General features: G+C 52.5%; 1 protein-coding gene across 1 annotated transcript in view; it reads left to right on the top strand.

Annotated features, from left to right (window-relative positions):
• The window catches only part of LOC118787474 (peroxidasin), a 61,269-nt gene extending 44,881 nt beyond the window's left edge, over positions 1-16,388 (top strand). The window contains exons 15-23 of the mRNA XM_036543050.1: positions 1,171-1,279; positions 4,360-4,517; positions 5,393-6,899; positions 7,591-7,725; positions 8,245-8,453; positions 12,936-13,056; positions 13,406-13,532; positions 14,898-15,011; positions 16,232-16,388. Coding sequence (XP_036398943.1) covers positions 1,171-1,279; positions 4,360-4,517; positions 5,393-6,899; positions 7,591-7,725; positions 8,245-8,453; positions 12,936-13,056; positions 13,406-13,532; positions 14,898-15,011; positions 16,232-16,357 — 2,606 coding nt within the window. The 3' untranslated portion in view covers positions 16,358-16,388. The remainder of the gene's footprint in view (positions 1-1,170; positions 1,280-4,359; positions 4,518-5,392; positions 6,900-7,590; positions 7,726-8,244; positions 8,454-12,935; positions 13,057-13,405; positions 13,533-14,897; positions 15,012-16,231) is intronic.
• The last annotated feature ends 1,288 nt before the right edge of the window (positions 16,389-17,676 follow it).

Below are 17,676 nucleotides of genomic sequence, written 5' to 3'. Positions count from 1 at the left end.
GCGTCGTGCTGTTCTTTTCCCACATGCTCCGTTTTCAGATACTTACTCGCTTTTTCCAGAAAACTCCAAAAGCAACAGTCAGAGACACATTAGATTATCATTGTCAGTTAACTTACTCATTACTTCTCAGACAGCAACACTGTGTGCCTTCTAACTGCTGGCCTCAGAGACTCAGGGTCAGTTCGGCTCCGTTTGGCAGGACTTTGGTCCTGGCAGAGAACTAGGTTACGGATGGTGACTGCCATGATGTGCTGTGCCAAGCCGGGCCAGGCCGGGCCAAGCCAGGATTTCTCTCTGACAAGGCTGTGTGTCTGACCCATCTGTCAGTGGCTCCGGGTTGTTGTTGGCTTGGCCCTGATCTTCATACACTGCCTGTGTCCGGGGTAGAGTGTTTTCAGTGGCAGACCTAAAAACCTGGACCGCATCCATGGCAGAAACACGCCCGGCAGAAATGAACATGGCAGGGAGAGCCTGTGTTCCAGAGCGGGTCTGCTGCAGGTGTCCCTCCAAGGCCCCGAATACCAGCCGCGGGAAGATGCAGCGGGTTTCAGGGCAGCTAGCATCGGGTGGAAGGGGTGGTGAGGACGTGGAAGTGTAGCATTAGGCAAGGGCAAAGTCATGCTGGTCTGCTGCAGAGAACGGGTGGAAGTTAGCATCAGCAAGTCCTAAAAGAACCCCACCCCAGATTAAATTAACTGTCTAAGGTCCTAAAAGAACGCTGTCCCAGATGAAGTTAACTCTTGTCTCAGGTCCTAAAAGAACACTATCCCAGATTAGTTTAACTTAAAATAACAGTATCCCAGAGAAGCATAACTTTTACTTCAGTCGTAATTTTACTGGAATTTACTGCCTGATTTGTCTAAGGAGATTTTGTTAAACTGTATCACCGCAGTTTAACATTTCCACTGCTGGCTTTCAGGTGTGGTTTGGCGGGGAAGGAGGCGGACTCGTGGTCAGATAGCGGCAGGCTGAGTCTCAGCTGAGGAGCTGCAGCTGCACTCCTGTGATTGGAACATTTCAGGCTCATATACCCTAGCATTGCACGCTTGACTGAGGTCCCACTTTATAACGGGATAATACATGTAAAATGGCAGTGTCTGATAGGCTTGCGAGTAAGCGTGGCTGTGTCATTGGTGAGCCCTGTCGATGTGACCAGGCCGTCTCTTTAAGTCCCTCAGGTCAGCCGGGACGGGGACGTCTTCGTGGCCACGTCCCTGGAGGAAGCCATCCGCAGTGTGGACAGCGCCATCGACTCCACCAGGAGGCATCTGTTCGACGGGTAAGTCGAGACCGGGGACCGGAGACCCGCCAGGGGAAATGCTCCCATGATGAGTCACAGGAATTAGGAATGATTACTCCCGCCGTGGAAGTCATGGCGAACAGCGCGAGGGCCTGTGTGTTTGGGTTAGGGTTGTGCTGGCTGCAGGGTGCGATGTGTGTGTGTATGTAGGGAAGCCCTGTGTGTGAATGCGTGTGTGCGGTCGAGCTGTGTGTGTGTTTGTGTGAGTGTGTGTGTGTGTGTGGATTTTATTACAGAGCAGACCGTGGGCTTAGCTTGATTTTTTTCTTTTCTTTGTTTTGCTCAGTGCTAGATTTCTTTTGAACTTTGCTGAGTGTTTGGTTTTGTTGAGCGCACCCCTGTATGAGCATGTCCTGCCTCTGCTTTTGCGAGTCAGTTGTCTTTTTAATGCTCTTCAAAATGAACACAAATATTCACTTACAGTGGAAAGTTTGCTGGAAACATTTCAGACGCTGGGCGTCTCCGTGACACTTTCTGTAGACTTGACCTATACCTGACTCTGCCCTTCGCTGGAGACAGTCCCAGCAGTGCATATGCCCAGGCTGTGATCCCTGTTTCTGTTTCGGGCAGATGCATGACGGATAAACAGGCCTCACACAACCCCTGTCGGCGTCGGCGGGTCGGTGGACGCGTGAGAGACGTGCGTTACACGCAGCCATGAGGGACTGCCTGCTCTGTCTGATGGCAAACGCAGGAAGAGTGTGCACGTGCTGAGAGACTTCCTGATCAGTGATCTGAAGGAGGCTTGTTTGCACAGTGTTGTGGATAATTGCAGTTGCAGGGATCTTTCTTGTTCTCTCCGGCTCTGGAATTGTGATCAGAGTTGTAGAGGCAAGAGATGACACAGTGTAAGCTGCGCTTGGGAGGCCCTTTTTCCTGTCCGTAGGTGGCCCCTTGGGCATACGGTGGTGCATCTGCCTCAGACATTTTTGTGGGACCTTGGCATGATGCTCAGACAGGTACACACTGCCCAGACCTGCTTCTCAGCATGGGCACGGTCACCCCCCCCATCTCTGAAGGATTTGCCGCTAATCAGATTGTCTGGTTGTCTGGAAGCTGGCGCTAATTGTCTGGAAGCAGGGTTCATCCAAGTTTCCTTCCTCTGGTTTCCCATGAGCCTCGGCGTAGTCGAGGCCCAGCAATCTCACCGTTAGCGTGACATGCTTCCTCAGGGACATTCCCGACCCCCATGCGACGGTGGAGCCAGACCACACCGGGGGAGGGAATACTCAGCAGCAACACAGGCGGTGGAAAAGGGTACCGGGCCGTTTCCGTGGCAACCGATAAACAGGCGGGACTATCGAGATGGGGAGGAGTGGCAGGGGGGATGTAGCAGACGCTCTTATCCAGGTTACAGCTTTTACACGTTACCCATTTATACAGCTGGATATTTACTGAGGCAATTCTGGGTAAAGTACCTTGCTCAAGGGTACAGCGGCAGTGCCCCAGCGGGGAATCCAACCCAGCAACCTTTGTTTTTTTTTTGGGTTTATGAGCTCTGCTCCTCAACACTATGGACTCGACCATTACCCTCTGCTTTAAATGAAAGGTGGTTAACAAAGTGACATTAAACTGCTCACAGGAGCCAGAGTGGAGTGGATTGGGTGGAGTGTACATCACTGTCCCCAGCTGTTAGCATTTTTTCGTTCAGCTCCCTCAACCCCCCCCCCACCCCACCCCCCCCCGCAACCTCCTCCCACCTTTCGGTGGTGCTGAAAGCACTCCTCCAGACCCCTGTGTCCGTGGCTATGGGTCCCACCGGATGGCGCGCCCACCCGCCTGCCTGCTGTTGACGTTGGCACCGATCTGGTGTCTGGCATGTTTGAGAAGCTGCGTCAGATCCACCCGATAAATTACCCAGCAGTCACTGTGCTTTTAGTCTGGATTAATGGGATGGCCTTATAGGGGATGCGGAAACGCGCACTCACGCACACAGCGTTAGGAATTGACATCTGCAGGCCAAGTTCTTACTCAGAGGCTTGCCATCAAAGCGGGAATGAGGAATGATTATTATTATGGCCTGCTTTGCGGGACATTGAGCTGCACTGAATATGCATTTGGTTATTGAAGCGTGCCTCGCTGTCTTTAGACTACCGCAGGTATGTTGGGCTTGACTTCGATTGGCCAGCCTGCTTTTTTCTACAGATCTTTTAACTCTGTGATGCTAGGGCTTGGTAGCTCCACTGGCTTTGGGGTACCTGGCACCTCTCTCTACGGTCACTGGAGTCACAGCCTTCTGTGTCTGGTGGTTGGCATTTTGGTACTTTTTTGGGTCCTGAGTGTGGCCGGGGAAATCGGCTTTTTAAAGAAAGTCCCTGACACATACAGCTTTGCAGAGAACCAAGTGTGCCAGGCCTGCATAAAGCCGGTAGGGTAGCAGGTAGCAGACTGGTTTCAGTAGTGACATCACTCCCTTAGACTTGGTTAGCCAGCATTGTTGCCGGTGGAGCTTGGGGAAAATTGCATGTAGCTCAGCTGGTAAGAATTAGAATTGGGTTGCACCAGCCTCTTTCACGCTCGTCACACAAGCGGTCCTGAACTGGACCACAGAGGAATGAAGGAAGTTTGCGCTCAGGGGAGGACAGAATTCAGAGGGTTAGTGTCTGTGTGCCTTGGCTGTGGTTTTATCTGAAAGGAAGGGGAATAGTGCCTGTTGGCAGAGGGGTCACTGGCAGTGGGTCTGTCCTGCCGGCCACAGTGTCCTGGAGGAATAACACACTCACACATGACCCGCTGCAGCGCAGAGCAGGGCTAATGGGAAAGTGTGTGTCGAGCAAACAGCACTAACAGAGCCTGTCTGAGAGAGGAAAACACAGGGCCCTCAGGGATCTATCGCGTGACAGAGTCTTATCTTTCTCTCTCTGTCTCACTCACTCTTTCCCACTCTATCTTTCTCTCTCTCTGTCTCCCTCCCTCTCTTTTTCTCTCTCTCTCTCCCCCCCTCTCCTTCCTCTCCCTCTCTCTCTTTCTCTCATCTCATTCACTCACTCGTTTCCTCTCTGTCTCTCCGTCTCACTCACTCCCCCCCCCCATCCCTCTCTCCCCCTCTGCGCTCTCAGTCAGCCACGGACCCCCGCAGAGCTGCTGGCCCTGTTCAGGTACCCCCGGGACCCCTACACTGTGGAGCAGGCCAGGGCCGGGGAGATTTTCGAGCAGACTCTTCTCCTCATCCAGAGACACGTCAACCAGGGGCTGATGGTGGACACCAACGGGACAGGTGAGCGACCAGGCCAGGAGCATTTTCATGTATCGATGTGTATTTATACCAAATATATATCAATTGCATGTGACCCGTCAGTATGCATAGATATTTGCTTCATTTTTAGCTAGTTTCACAGAAGTTTAGAAGTTTTAGAAGTTTCCATAGCAATCTATCTGAATCTATTAAGGACCATTGAAGCATTAATTCAACAACCAGTGCAGTAGCGAATATGAATTTCTCTCAGCAGATTCAGTTCAAATTATATTGCATGCATAGAACTGGTGGAGAAACCCGGCCCACATAAGGTGAGCATTTTTTTTTTTTTTTTTTTTAAACAAACGCAGTGACCAATCGGGAAGCAGTAGGAGTGACACAGCTAGAGGAGTGTATTGTTCTGTCCTCGGCCCATGGGGCTCTGTGAAGCTTAGATCCTCTGACGGAGCGAGACCCAGTGTTTTCACTGGTTATGACAACAGCCAAGCGCTTATTGTTGCTGCAGACCCTGACAGAATGCAGAGGGGTTTTGCCTGTCAGCAAAACGGCGCGGGCTGTTTGGATAATCTCTCCACGGCTGGGTTTTTTTTTCCCGGCCGCGGTTGTGTTTGGCCTGATCCCGGCTCTCGGTGCAGAGCAGACCGGCCGGCCAGCTGACAGGAAGTGAGGGGTCGTCGCCGTGCATCGTGGGCCGCGGCGTGTTACGCGGGGTTTGCGCAGGGCCTAGTGCCGAAATCGAGTCCTTTTTACAACATTTATAAAATGTAAAAAAGACTACACGTTTTATGTGACAGGATTTTCAGTGAGGCATCACATGGCCTGCAGGGATTTGGTCATTGGCAGAGCGGTATTTCCAACAACCTCCCCTCTCTTTCTCTCCCCCCCCCCCCCCCCAGCCTACCGCTACAACGACCTGGTCTCCCCCCGCTTCCTGGACATGATCGCCAACCTGTCGGGCTGCACGGCGCACCGGCGCTTCAACAACTGCTCCGACATCTGCTTCCATCAGAAGTACCGCAGCCACGACGGCACCTGCAACAACCTGCAGCACCCGATGTGGGGCGCCTCGCTCACCGCCTTCGAGCGGCTGCTCAAGCCCGTCTACGACAACGGCTTCAACCTGCCGCGGGGCGCCACCGAGCGCCTGCACAACGGCTTCCCCCTGCCCCTGCCGCGCCTCGTCTCCACCACCATGATCGGCACGGAGACCATCACCCCGGACGACCGCTACACGCACATGCTGATGCAGTGGGGTCAGTTCCTGGACCACGACCTGGACTCCACGGTGGTGGCGCTCAGCCAGTCGCGCTTCTCTGACGGGCAGCTGTGCAGCGCGGTCTGCACCAACGACCCGCCATGCTTCCCCATCATGTTCCCGCCGGGCGACCCGCGCCGCGCCCGCGCCGGCGGCGCCCGCTGCATGTTCTTCGCCCGCTCCAGCCCCGTCTGCGGCAGCGGCATGACCTCGCTGCTCATGAACTCGGTCTTCCCACGCGAGCAGATCAACCAGCTCACCTCCTACATCGACGCCTCCAACGTGTACGGCAGCTCGCGGCACGAGTCGGAGGAGGTGCGCGACCTGGCCAGCCAGCGCGGTCTGCTGCGGCAGGGCATAGTCCAGCGCTCGGGGAAGCCCCTCCTCCCCTTCGCCACGGGCCCGCCCACCGAGTGCATGCGTGACGAGAACGAGAGCCCCATCCCCTGTTTCCTGGCGGGCGACCACCGCGCCAACGAGCAGCTGGGCCTGACCGCCATGCACACGCTGTGGTTCCGCGAGCACAACCGCGTGGCGTCCGAGCTGCTGCGGCTCAACCCGCACTGGGACGGGGACACCATCTACCACGAGGCGCGCAAGATCGTGGGCGCCCAGATGCAGCACATCACCTACAACCACTGGCTGCCCAAGATCCTGGGCGAGGTGGGTGTGAAGATGCTGGGCGAGTACCGCGGCTACGACCCCAACGTCAACTCTGGCGTGTTCAACGCCTTCGCCACTGCCGCCTTCCGCTTCGGCCACACGCTGGTCAACCCGGTGCTGTACCGGCTGGACGAGCACTTCCGGCCCATCCCGCAGGGCCACATCTCGCTGCACCGGGCCTTCTTCTCGCCCTTCCGCATCGTGAACGAGGGCGGCATCGACCCGCTGCTGCGCGGACTCTTCGGCACGGCGGGGAAGATGCGCGTGCCCACGCAGCTGCTCAACACCGAGCTGACCGAGCGCCTCTTCTCCATGGCGCATGCCGTGGCGCTCGACCTGGCCGCCATGAACATCCAGCGCGGCCGCGACCACGGCATCCCGCCCTACAATGACTACCGCGTCTTCTGCAACCTCACCTCCGCCCACACCTTCGACCACCTGCGCAACGAGATCAGGGACCCCGGTGTCCGGGAGAAGCTACAGAGGTAGGGCAGGGGGAGTGCTGAAGCAGAGTAAGGCTAACTTTAACTCTGGGTAAACTGGTTTAAATGACATCGCACAACATTATTGTCAATTAGCAGGCGCACTTAGCCAAAGCGACCTACACACGTAGGGTACAATTTTTATCAGTTGTGGGTGAAGTACTTTGCCCAGGGGTACAGCAGCAGTATTCCAGTGCGGATTTGAACCAGCAACCTTTCAGTTATGAGCCCTGCTCCTTACCGCTACGTTACACTGCTGCCCATGGGTTTTACATTGCTTTACAAATTGCTTTACATTACATTACATTGTTGTCATTTAACAGTAATCGAACCAGCAACCTTTTCTATGAGCCCTGCTTCTTACTACTGCACCACACTGCTGCACTGCTTTGGAATTCAACCACTAGTAATGAGTGCAGCTTGCTTGCTCACTTCCTTGTTGAGGAGTTTTAGTTTGGTAACAGGATGTACCACGGCTGTCTGTGTTGCTATGCTAGCTGTGGATGTAGAATGTGCCCCTTCAGGAATGTTCCGAATGAGCCAGCCAATCGGAACACTTATAGCCTGGACAATGGTGGAGACAGAGCTTTCAGTGTGAAGACCCCGCCACTGACTGTCTATATATAGTGTATCTGTGGCTTGGCAGCGTGGAGGTTTGTGTGAGTGTGTGTAACTGAGTGGGCTGTGTCTGCAGGCTCTACGGCACTCCCCTGAACATCGACCTGTTCCCTGCACTCATGGCTGAGGACGTGATCCCCGGCAGCAGACTGGGGCCCACCCTCATGTGTCTGCTGGTCACCCAGTTCAAACGCGTGCGGGACGGGGACAGGTATGACCTCCGACCCGCCGCCAGACACACGCACGCACACACAGGGATGCGTGCACACACACACACACACACACACACACACACACACACACACACACACACACACACACACACACACACACACACACACACACACACACACACACACACACACACATACACATATACACACACACAGGCTAGGTGGGCCCTGCTGGGGGGAGGCTGCCCAGTAGAGGTACCCTGCTTGGGCCCTGCTCCCTCCCAGGACCCCCGTCCCTCCGCACAGTGAAAGATTGCCCCTCCACACAGTGAAAGATCCCTTTGAGCAGACGTAATGCCTTAACTTAATCAGCCAGGAATGCCTCAGCCTGGGATGCTGAACAGCCTCACACTCCTCAGAAAGATTTACCCCCTCCCGGTGTGTGCCGTCCCATCTGCATATCTGTAGCAGAGCGCGTCCCCCCTTTCAGGACGAGCGCACCGTGTCCGTGGTCACCGCGCTGATACACACCCCTCCCCATCTCTGTGTCCCCCCAGGTTCTGGTACGAGAGCCCCGGGGTGTTCACCCCCGCCCAGCTGACGCAGCTTCGGCAGACCTCGCTGTCCCGGGTGCTGTGTGACAACGGGGACAACATCACGCGGGTGCAGGCGGACGTGTTCCGGGTGGCCGAGCTGCCCCACGGCTACGGCAGCTGCGAGGACGTGCCCAAGATGGACCTGCGCATGTGGCAGGACTGCTGCGAGGGTGGGTGGCCGCTGACCGTTGCAAACGCGCTGACGCTCAGCCGCTCAAACCCCGGAGACCCTGCCAACCGCAGGACGCCTGGGGTTCGAGTGTGCCAGTTTCCACAGGGCCTCGCCACCGTTTGAGCCGCTTTGGGGGGTGGGGGGGGGAGGAGTGGAATGTTTACATTGCTGAAAAAGAGAGTTAAAAACCTCTTCGGCCTCCGAAATGGCTGGAGTGCAAGTGTGCCAAGTGCCACAAATTCCTATAAATGTTTAGCCTCGGGGGAAATGTTTACACTAGTGATGGGCAGGGCGCTGAACGCCAGATGTCAAACGCCTCTTCTGAAGGCTTGCCTTTTCTGGGGGTGGGAGGAGTCATAAACGTACAAGCCAGTGATAGGACAGTGAGGCTTCAGGAACCGCACAGTGGGCAGTGCTATCAGGTGCTGTCAGTGGCTACTTTGACCCAGTCTGTGCGTTGTGCGGTGGAGGGCAGAGCTTTCTGATTGGCTGGTGTGGGTCAGTGATGTCAGCACACAGTAGCTGCACTCACTGTGGGGTCCTGGGAGTCTCGATCTACCTTCAGTACCAGTTAACCCTTCACAGCCCCTCTCCCGCAAGAAATGCAAGCCTTTGGAAGCAGCAGTTTAACGTCAGGATTTAAGACTTAAAGCTTTACAGCTTACCCAGTCACTCAACCATAAAAATTAAATTACGGCAGTAAGAAGAAGAGTACCAACATACCATAATGTTATTTTCTACATTTTTTGCAACCACAGTTTCAAATATTTTAGAAGATCTTTCCTGAAATGCTGGCCTCCATATACATTATCTTTGCTGTGAATCTGTGAAAAGTGCAACACTAGAAGGTAAGACTGAAGTGAAAACAGGTTTGAACATGTGACAGAAATGAAATCTTAGCATTAGTGGTTACCCCATGTTAAGCCCCATTTTAAATGACTGTCGTGAGTATCAACTGAGCGGGCAAAAAGAAAATGCCTTATTTTCAGATAAACAGTTGTGGAAAGGAGGTAAGCTCTAGATCTATAAAATTGCACCAAGGACATTCTTACTGTATTCAGTAACACGGCAGAGTTTAACCCTGCTGAATCATGTGGTCAGTAATAAGTCAGGGCGATGAGGCTGACATTTGAAGTTTTCACCTCGCCATTTGCTCCCCTCCCCCCCCAGCTAATCTCCCTCATTCAGACCAGCTCTCTGCTGAAACCAGAGCCCCGTGACGTGATCGTGCACATGTGTTTCATGCTATTATTTTTGGTGTTGAGTCTGGCCCATCTCTGCGGCCCTGATTAGGAGGGGATTATGCAGGTCAGAGACGGACAGCGGGCTGGAATGAGCCGCCACACATCCAACCCCCCACCCCCCCCCCATACCCCAGATTCTCGGGAGCTTGTCCGTTGAACCCCTTGTTACATTACATTACGTTACTGGCATTTAGCAGACTTTCTTATCCAGTGTGACTTACACAGGTTACAATTCTTGCATTACCCGTTTACACAGCTGGATATTTACTGAGGCAATTCCGGGGTAAGTACCTTGCCCAAGGGTACAGCAGCAGCGAATCGAACCAGCAACCTTTCAGTTTGCGAGCACTGCTCCTTACCGCTGTGCAACACCGCTGCCCCTCGTTCTGCAAACGAGAGCACTGATCACAGCCCAACTTCAGCGGCCTGCTGTCTGTATCCCTGCGTTACCCCAGACATGCGACTCATTTCATCTGTGCTTGTAGTTGCATGTGCCGTCGACATACTTAATTATATTCCAATTAATTATGCTCCACCGGGCACCAAATAAGGGATCCAATCCTAAGTGTCTGATTCTGGTTGGGGTGTGCACAGGGATGGGGGAGGGATTTGGAGGGAAGAGGGGCAGATTGTGCTCTGCACCCCTGTAATCGGTGGTGTGATTTGGGTTTAATTTTTTACCCCCGCCGACCGTTTGAAGTGGGCCAGCTTCCTTGGCGTTGCCGGGGTGAGAATACAAGCCCTCTGTGAGCTCGGCTGATTACAGACAATTACCCATTTACTCTGCAAATAAAACAGGCTCTGTCTCCGCCCGAGCTCCCCGCCGGGCCTAATGGGAGCCGCGCGAGATGCCGGGCGGGTTCGCGTCAGGTGACGGCGGAGAAACCGCAAGTCGGAACGCAAAGACGGACGCGCCAGTCTTCACCGTTACCGGCGCGAAAAAACTCACTGCTGGCAGCTGATGACGCGCTACAGACCGAAGCTGCAGTGTTAGCCAAGCAGCTTTCTCAGGAAAGGATTTTAGGTGTCACTTTACTTCACAGGTCTGATACCACTTAATTTTGGCTGAATTGTTCATGTGTAAAGATTCTCACGCTCTGGGGCAGGTCAGGTAAATGTGGGGTATCGGTGTAACAATACCACCTTTTTATCAGATAACCCCATTACCTTAAGCTGAAAAACTCCATTTTTAAGCATTTGTAAATGTCCAGCACAATGAGGCGGCTTTTGCGTTTTCAGCTCAGAGGCTGTTTAATAGAACATGAAGAGATTTGGGGAGCGTATGTCATCGGCTGCGGCCTCACGTACAGTACAGAGTCATATGGAGCTGGTTTGGTGCCGCGGTCGCCATGGGAATTTGGCTGCAGAGCAGCTTGTGGAATCAATTAAAATCACAGAGGGCTGGAAGGAATGCGCCAGGGCTTGTGCAATGCCTTCCTCTGTGCGGAGCTCTGTGAATGCAGCGGATCCAGCTCCGAAATCAGGCGAGATATTCCCAACCTTCTGTCCTGCGCCCCCCCCCCATCCGCACGCCCCCAGCCCCACCAGCACAACCTTAGAGGTGCTGAAGGGAGGAGCTTATTGCCTCTGCAGCCTGGTCGTGTCTCTCAGAAGCATTCCAGTTCACCTTAATGTCTAGACTGCTGACTGGTGTTAGACAAAATGACGCAGACGTGACACAGCCGGTATTGCCCTTTCTTGCTGTTTACCCACTGTATTATATTTTTCTTTTTGCAAGCCTTCAGAGCTGCAAAGTGTTGCAAAACTATGGAAGTAAGATTAGTCACATGTACGTTTGTGCTCAAGCGTAAGTCTCCAGTGGGCATGAGAAGAAATTCAAATCCTCCTCTCGACAGTACTTGTTTCAGTAGATTTCAGTTTCTACGTTTGAGCGGGGCGTTTTTAGTGACGCTGGAATTCCGGTAACGCAGAACCAGAAGCGCGTAAGGCACAGTAAGAAGGATAAAAGCTGCATGCTGAGCCTGAAACGAGGGGCTGAATTCCTGCCGAACGAGCTGCAGCTGGGGGGGGCCGGACCCGGAGAAGCTCAGGTGAAATCCCGCCGGGAGCGCCGAGCTCCCCGGGGTTCAAATGGAGCGTTTCTGCAGCGCGGCGTATGGCCCCCGATTTTAATAAACGCAGCTTAATGGCCGGCGTGTTTCTATATTGTCTTCCTGTGCTTTAATAACGTGACCGCGGGTTCACGCTGGCTTTCCGAACATGGGAACACGCAAGCCAATAAACACGGAATATCCTGTCTGCGCAGACCGCTGAAAGGCCAGGAAGACAATGTCTGTTTTTTTTTTTTTTTTTGCACCCCCCCCCCCCCCAAAGTTGGCCGACTCATTTGCCACATTAATCTCTGGGGGGCAGAGCATAGGAATGTGGGGTTGCTTTTTTATCGTCCCCTTCCTTTATGTGCATATGTACGTGAGGGGGGGGGTTCCTTTTAATTTTCTCCCCACTGTTTGCAAACCACTGACTGATAAACTGTAGACTGTTAAGGTGGAGACGACTTGGATTTTTTTATGGAGTTGAACAGTGCTTCAGCCAGAAGGACACTTTAATTGGCCGTGTTTTCTGTGTATAGCTCCGCTCAGCGCGCCCCCCCCCCCCCCCCTCCCCCCTAACTGTAGGGTAATGACAGGGCCCTCACGCCAGACCTGTGGAGCCGGCCTTTTCATGTGTTCTGTTCTTACTGCGGAGGCCTTAACTGTCCGAGTCTAAGCCTCCCTCTCCTCCTAAAGTGTCCTTTGACTGCCTGCTGACGGTGTGGGACTGTCCCCCACAGCTGCCGAGATCTGTGCGCAGACGCCTGGACACCTCGCGTCTGCGGCTGCGCAGCTGGCTGCACACGTTAGTTCCAGCAGTAGAGCTTCAGCCAGTCAGGGGCGGGCTGGTGCGCAGGCCGACACCCACTGCTCCGATGTGTGAGAGAGCATGTCGCCAGCCAGCCCCCTGGCTCCGTTGTGGGTATTCATCGGGTTCATTGTTTATTTGTTTGGCAGACGGATAAGACTTTTCCTGGCTCGCGCACATCAGATGCGTGGCCCTGTGTTGCAGCAGACTCATTTGACAGGCCACCACTAGGGGGCGTTTGTACTGCCACACGGCAGGCTCTTCTTCAGAGTACCCGTTTCGGCTGTGGTCTGCTTCTACCAGCAGACTGTGTAGGGCAAGGAAACGGCATTGGCTCGACCGCGGTTTGACCGTGTCCCATGTTCCTTATCCCACAGATTGCAGGACAAAAGGCCAGTTCAATGCCCTCTCCTTCCACTTCAGAGGTCGGAGGTCAGCGGAGCACAGCTACGCTGAAGAGAAACCCGCCAGCACTGCGAAAGAGCGGGTAAAGCGCAGGTAAAAAGCAGACCCTGTCACTGACTGTCTGGGTGTAGGTACTTTCTGCTGAGCCTTTACCCTGATCCTGGATCAGAATCAAAAGGGTTTGGCTCAGCATTGTGGGTGGGCAGGCTAATCACTGAGTGGACCTGGGTGGGCAGAAGGTACCCCCGTATGTAGTGTAGATGGATTGAGACTGTAAGGCTAATTCAGGACCTTGCATGTAAATGGCCCTTTTTACCACCACAGTGGTAAACGCTAGAGGTGCAGTGTACATCTCTCCTTTGCTCAGTTTATATGGAAAGCATGTAGCAGTTAAAAAAAAAACAGAACCCGAAAGATCTTGGTGACTTTTTTCATTTTACAGCCTCGTAGAAGATGCCACTGAAAGGCCTTCAAATGTGTCTGTGTCATCGAAACCAAGCACTTCACTGAATGACTTCCAGGACTTCGTCGTGGACATGCAGAAGACTATCACGAGCTTACGAAAGCAGGTGAGAGCAGTCCCGCCAGGCGGCTGCCAGGTCTCAGAGAGAGCTAAAGGCCTTCTGATTGGTCCATGAGCTATGCCATGTTCCTGACAAAGCAGTGATCAGAGCTGAGTATAAATGACATACCGAGGCCCCTCGTGGGCTCTTGTACCTTACACGCTTTATTTAATAAGGCCCCCAAATGTGAGTGGCTGGCTGGTCTTTGAAAAGCAGCGGCAGTAACTGCGGTTGGTCAGTTTGACTAACCACTGTGGATGAGTTGAAAATTGTTTCTCATTCCCCTCTAATCCAATTCCACAGCGTTACGCAGAAGCCTGTTAAATCAGATGCACCTTACATGAGTCATTCCAGCCATGGACCTGCAGATCAGATGCATGAGTGTTTTTCTTTGCTTTTTTTTCCCCCCTTGTGGCGGCATCCTTGGCTGTGCATGTAATCTCATCTCCTGTGGAACAGTCAGACTCCAGCCTGGTTTTATACATGTTTTTTTACTTGATGAAAGCATGTGCTTCAGGCTCTGAAACGATCACTCACTGTTCCCACACTGCCTGTGCATTCGTACTGCGTGTTGAGCTTTATGCTTTGTATCTTTTATTTAAACATGGATTTTTCTTTCGCAAGTGCTTTTTTTGCGCTCTTCTGTTCTCTCTTGGGGGAAAAGTGTTTCCCTTGAAAATGTTTTTTCTCTGTTCTTTTTAATTGCAGCAGATCCACTTAAGTAAAGGGGAACGGATTAGAAGTGGCAGCAGTTGTTTGGAGTGAAGCACGGTTGTGTAGCCTCTTTGGTTTGCTGCGGGTTGGGACTCGTCCCTCAGCAAAGGCCTTTTGAGATAGGATTCCTTACCTGTCGAAAAGGCAGGGAAGCGTTTCATCCGAGCGCAGATTTAACAGGATATCCAGCCTTATCAGATTGCATGTTACTTTTTCTTAAGATCTACAAGTCCGATATCGCTATATTCCCACATAGGGGGCAAGGATTTGATGAACTCATCAGAAGCAAAAAAAAAAAAAAGAAGAAGAAAAAATGGTCCAAATGTGTTCTTCCTTGCATCATCACCACTCTTCTGTGTTTCGGGCTTTCAGGGTTTACAGGATATCGCAGGCAGGGGGTTAAAGCAGTCTGCCACGGTCAGGTCGTTTGGATTACAGGGGTAAAAAAAAAAAAAAAAAGACAGAAAAAAGTTACGGTTTGTTTTGAGAGAACACGCATGCAGAACTATGACCGTGCTTCGCTGGTATTCTGTGTGAAAATCACATTGGTTCAGGTGTCAGGATGGATTGGCGGAGGTTTTAATCTAGCTGTACCACGGAGCCTTCGCAAGTGCCTCACTGCCCCCTTTGATCTCCCCCCCCCCCCCTCCTCTGCAGATTAAAAGACTTGAAGCCCGTCTGAGTAAAACGGACTGCACGGATGAGGAGGGGCGGGAGCGGCCCAACGGCGAGAGGTGGAAGAAGGACGCCTGCACGGCATGCGAATGCAGGGTACGCCCCCCCCGTCCCACCCATCCCCTCCCCCCCCGTCCCCCGCCCCGCCGCCTCTCCTGGGGCTCCCGCCAGGAGCTGTCACGGCCAGCCCGTTTGCTCCCCTGACGGGCCCCTCTGGAGAGGTCAGCTCTCAATTAGAGGCCAGAACAAAAGACGCTCACCCAGGTAGCCAGTGAGCTGATTGGCTCACAGTGTTCCTCTCACCCTCAGTTACCTCGTGATGGCCCCCCTCCCATCACCCATCCCCCCCCCCCCAGCCCCCCACCCCCCCCGGTCTCCCTGTGCGCCCTCGTTCTCCTGCCGCTCCCATCCTCCTTTTTTTCCCCCATCAGTCAGTTCTCCCCTGCTTCGTCCTGTTTACCCAGAAGGTGTTCTGTTCTGATCCCTCTCTACCTCTCCCACTTAGACTGGTATCTACACTTGTGAGGGTACTAACCACTAAAACTGTCTCCTGTCTTCCCAACCCTTCTCACTGTCCCGTTAGCAGTTACTAACTTCTTAGATTCAGATTGGTATCTACACCATCTCCTCCCTCCTCCAAACCACTATGACCCTTAGGCCCCAGGTCACTGGCCCCTTAGCGGTTAGTACCCTCAGAGCGTAGATAAGTCTTCTCCAAACCCTTCTGACTGTGCCCTTAGTGATTACGACCCTCATAGTGTAGATACCAATCTCGAGTCCCTCTCCTCTGTCCCCTGAATTCTCTCTCAGTCCTCTTCTCTGTTAGATTACACCCTGCAGTGTCTCTCCACTCTCCTCCAAACCCCTCTGACTGCCCCCTTGGTGGTCTGTACCCTCACTGTGTAAGTACCAGTCTGAGTCTCTCTACTGTCACCTGTAAACTTCTCTGACTGTCCTTTTCTCTGGTATTACCCTATTATCCACAGTATAGGGACTAATCTTGAGTTTCTTCTCTCCCCCCTAAACCCCTAACACTATCCCTTACCCTCACAGTGTAAATACCAATCTGAGCCTCTCTCCTGTCACCCCCAAACGTCTCTGATTAGTCCCTACACTTTGAATGTCTCAACAGAGAAAAGGAAAATCAGAGTGTCTCTCCTCCCTTCCTCCTAAGCTCCTCTCTGTCCTCTTTTCTGTCTGTACCCATAAAGTATAGGGACTAATCTGAGTCTCTCCTCTCCTCCCCTAAACCTCTAACACTATCCCTTACTCTAACAGTTTAGGGGTGATCTGATTATCCCTGTCCCCCCCCACAGGATGCCCAGGTGACTTGTTTCGTGGAGAGCTGTCCCGCAGCGGCATGCCCGAGGCCCGTGAAGCTAAAAGGAGCGTGCTGCCCCGTGTGCCTGACCCAGCAAGAGGGTGCCGACCGCGGGGCGTAACGCCGGCCCCCCCAATCCTCCCCACCCCCCCTCCCCCCCCACAGACCCGCCGGCACACAGCGGCCACCAGCAAACCCAGCCCCCCCAACCTTTTTCAACCTTTTATTTGATTTTTTAAATGTTTTCTTCCTTTTTAGGTTTTGTTTTGATTTTTTTTTCCCCTATCACTAAGGCCACCATGTCCGAGGCTCCCTTTCCCAGACCCGCTAAGAACGGGGGAGCGGACATGACGATTCTGCTTCTAAACGGGTGTGTGTAGGATCCCCTCGAACCCCCGCCCCCCCCCCCCAGAGGGACCAGAGTGCGTGTGGAAGCCTTTAAAGTGTTGTCTCATGCATGTTCTTGATACACAAAACCCAAACGCTTGGTCAGAAGAGGAGAGAATCGCACTGCATCGAGTATGAAAGGGAAGTAGATAGACCATGTCGGCCATGTTGTGTTACAAAGCTTTCTCAGGTTAGAGATGACACAAGAAAAAAACTGGTGCTACTTTTCCCCTGTATTAACAACCTAGCTACTAAAAACAGCCTTAAAAGTATTGTTTTGTTTTTTTTGTTGTTGTTTTTTTACAATATGCAAAGCTTCATATATACATTCATTATGTGCCTTTTAATCTTAAATCACATTTGAGAGAACTTTTTTTATTGCTCTAAAGACATTTTATATATAAAATGATTAGAGTTACTTCAGCTTTTACTAAACTTTTAAGGTGCTTTATATCATATTATGAACATATATTTTCCCTTTGTGTCACCTGCTTACATATGAAGATAATGTGAAGACCTTTGAAAAAAAAAAACATTTTTGTAATGCAAAAAAAAATGTCTACTGATTTACCTAATGTATATTTTCTCCAATGGCAACTGTTGGTTAACTAACATCTGGTATTGTGATTTTTTTTTTTTTTTTTTTTTTTTTTTTTATTGCTCTGTTTTTATCTACGTCACTTAAACAGACTTACAGCTGGGGGACATCTCCCGTGTGGCCTCACCACTCTCAATGCGACAACTGTGCTCCTCCGGTTGAAGGCTTTTGTTTTCCTCCTCACGGTTGTCTTTATTTTCCTGCATTTTTATTCGTGCTCATTAAGAGTAAGACGACGGCGGCCTTTCCGTTTCTGCCCCTTTCGCTCGGTAGGTTTCACTTGTGTGCCAAAGCAGTATTTCCTGCAGTGAACGGACTTTTCGGCCATTTCAGGGGTTGCAGAGCTCCTGTACCACAGCTCACCAGCTCACCACATGGACCGTTGCAGCTTTTCACATCTGCGTTGAAGGACTCTGGCCATACCTCATCAACAAGACTGCCTCAGAGCACAGGGC

The sequence above is a fragment of the Megalops cyprinoides genome, chromosome 12, assembly GCF_013368585.1.
Source record: "Megalops cyprinoides isolate fMegCyp1 chromosome 12, fMegCyp1.pri, whole genome shotgun sequence".
Classification (NCBI taxonomy): Eukaryota; Metazoa; Chordata; class Actinopteri; order Elopiformes; family Megalopidae; genus Megalops; species Megalops cyprinoides.
Note: the sequence above shows the minus strand (reverse complement) of the source record. Positions and strands in the feature narration are given on the sequence as shown.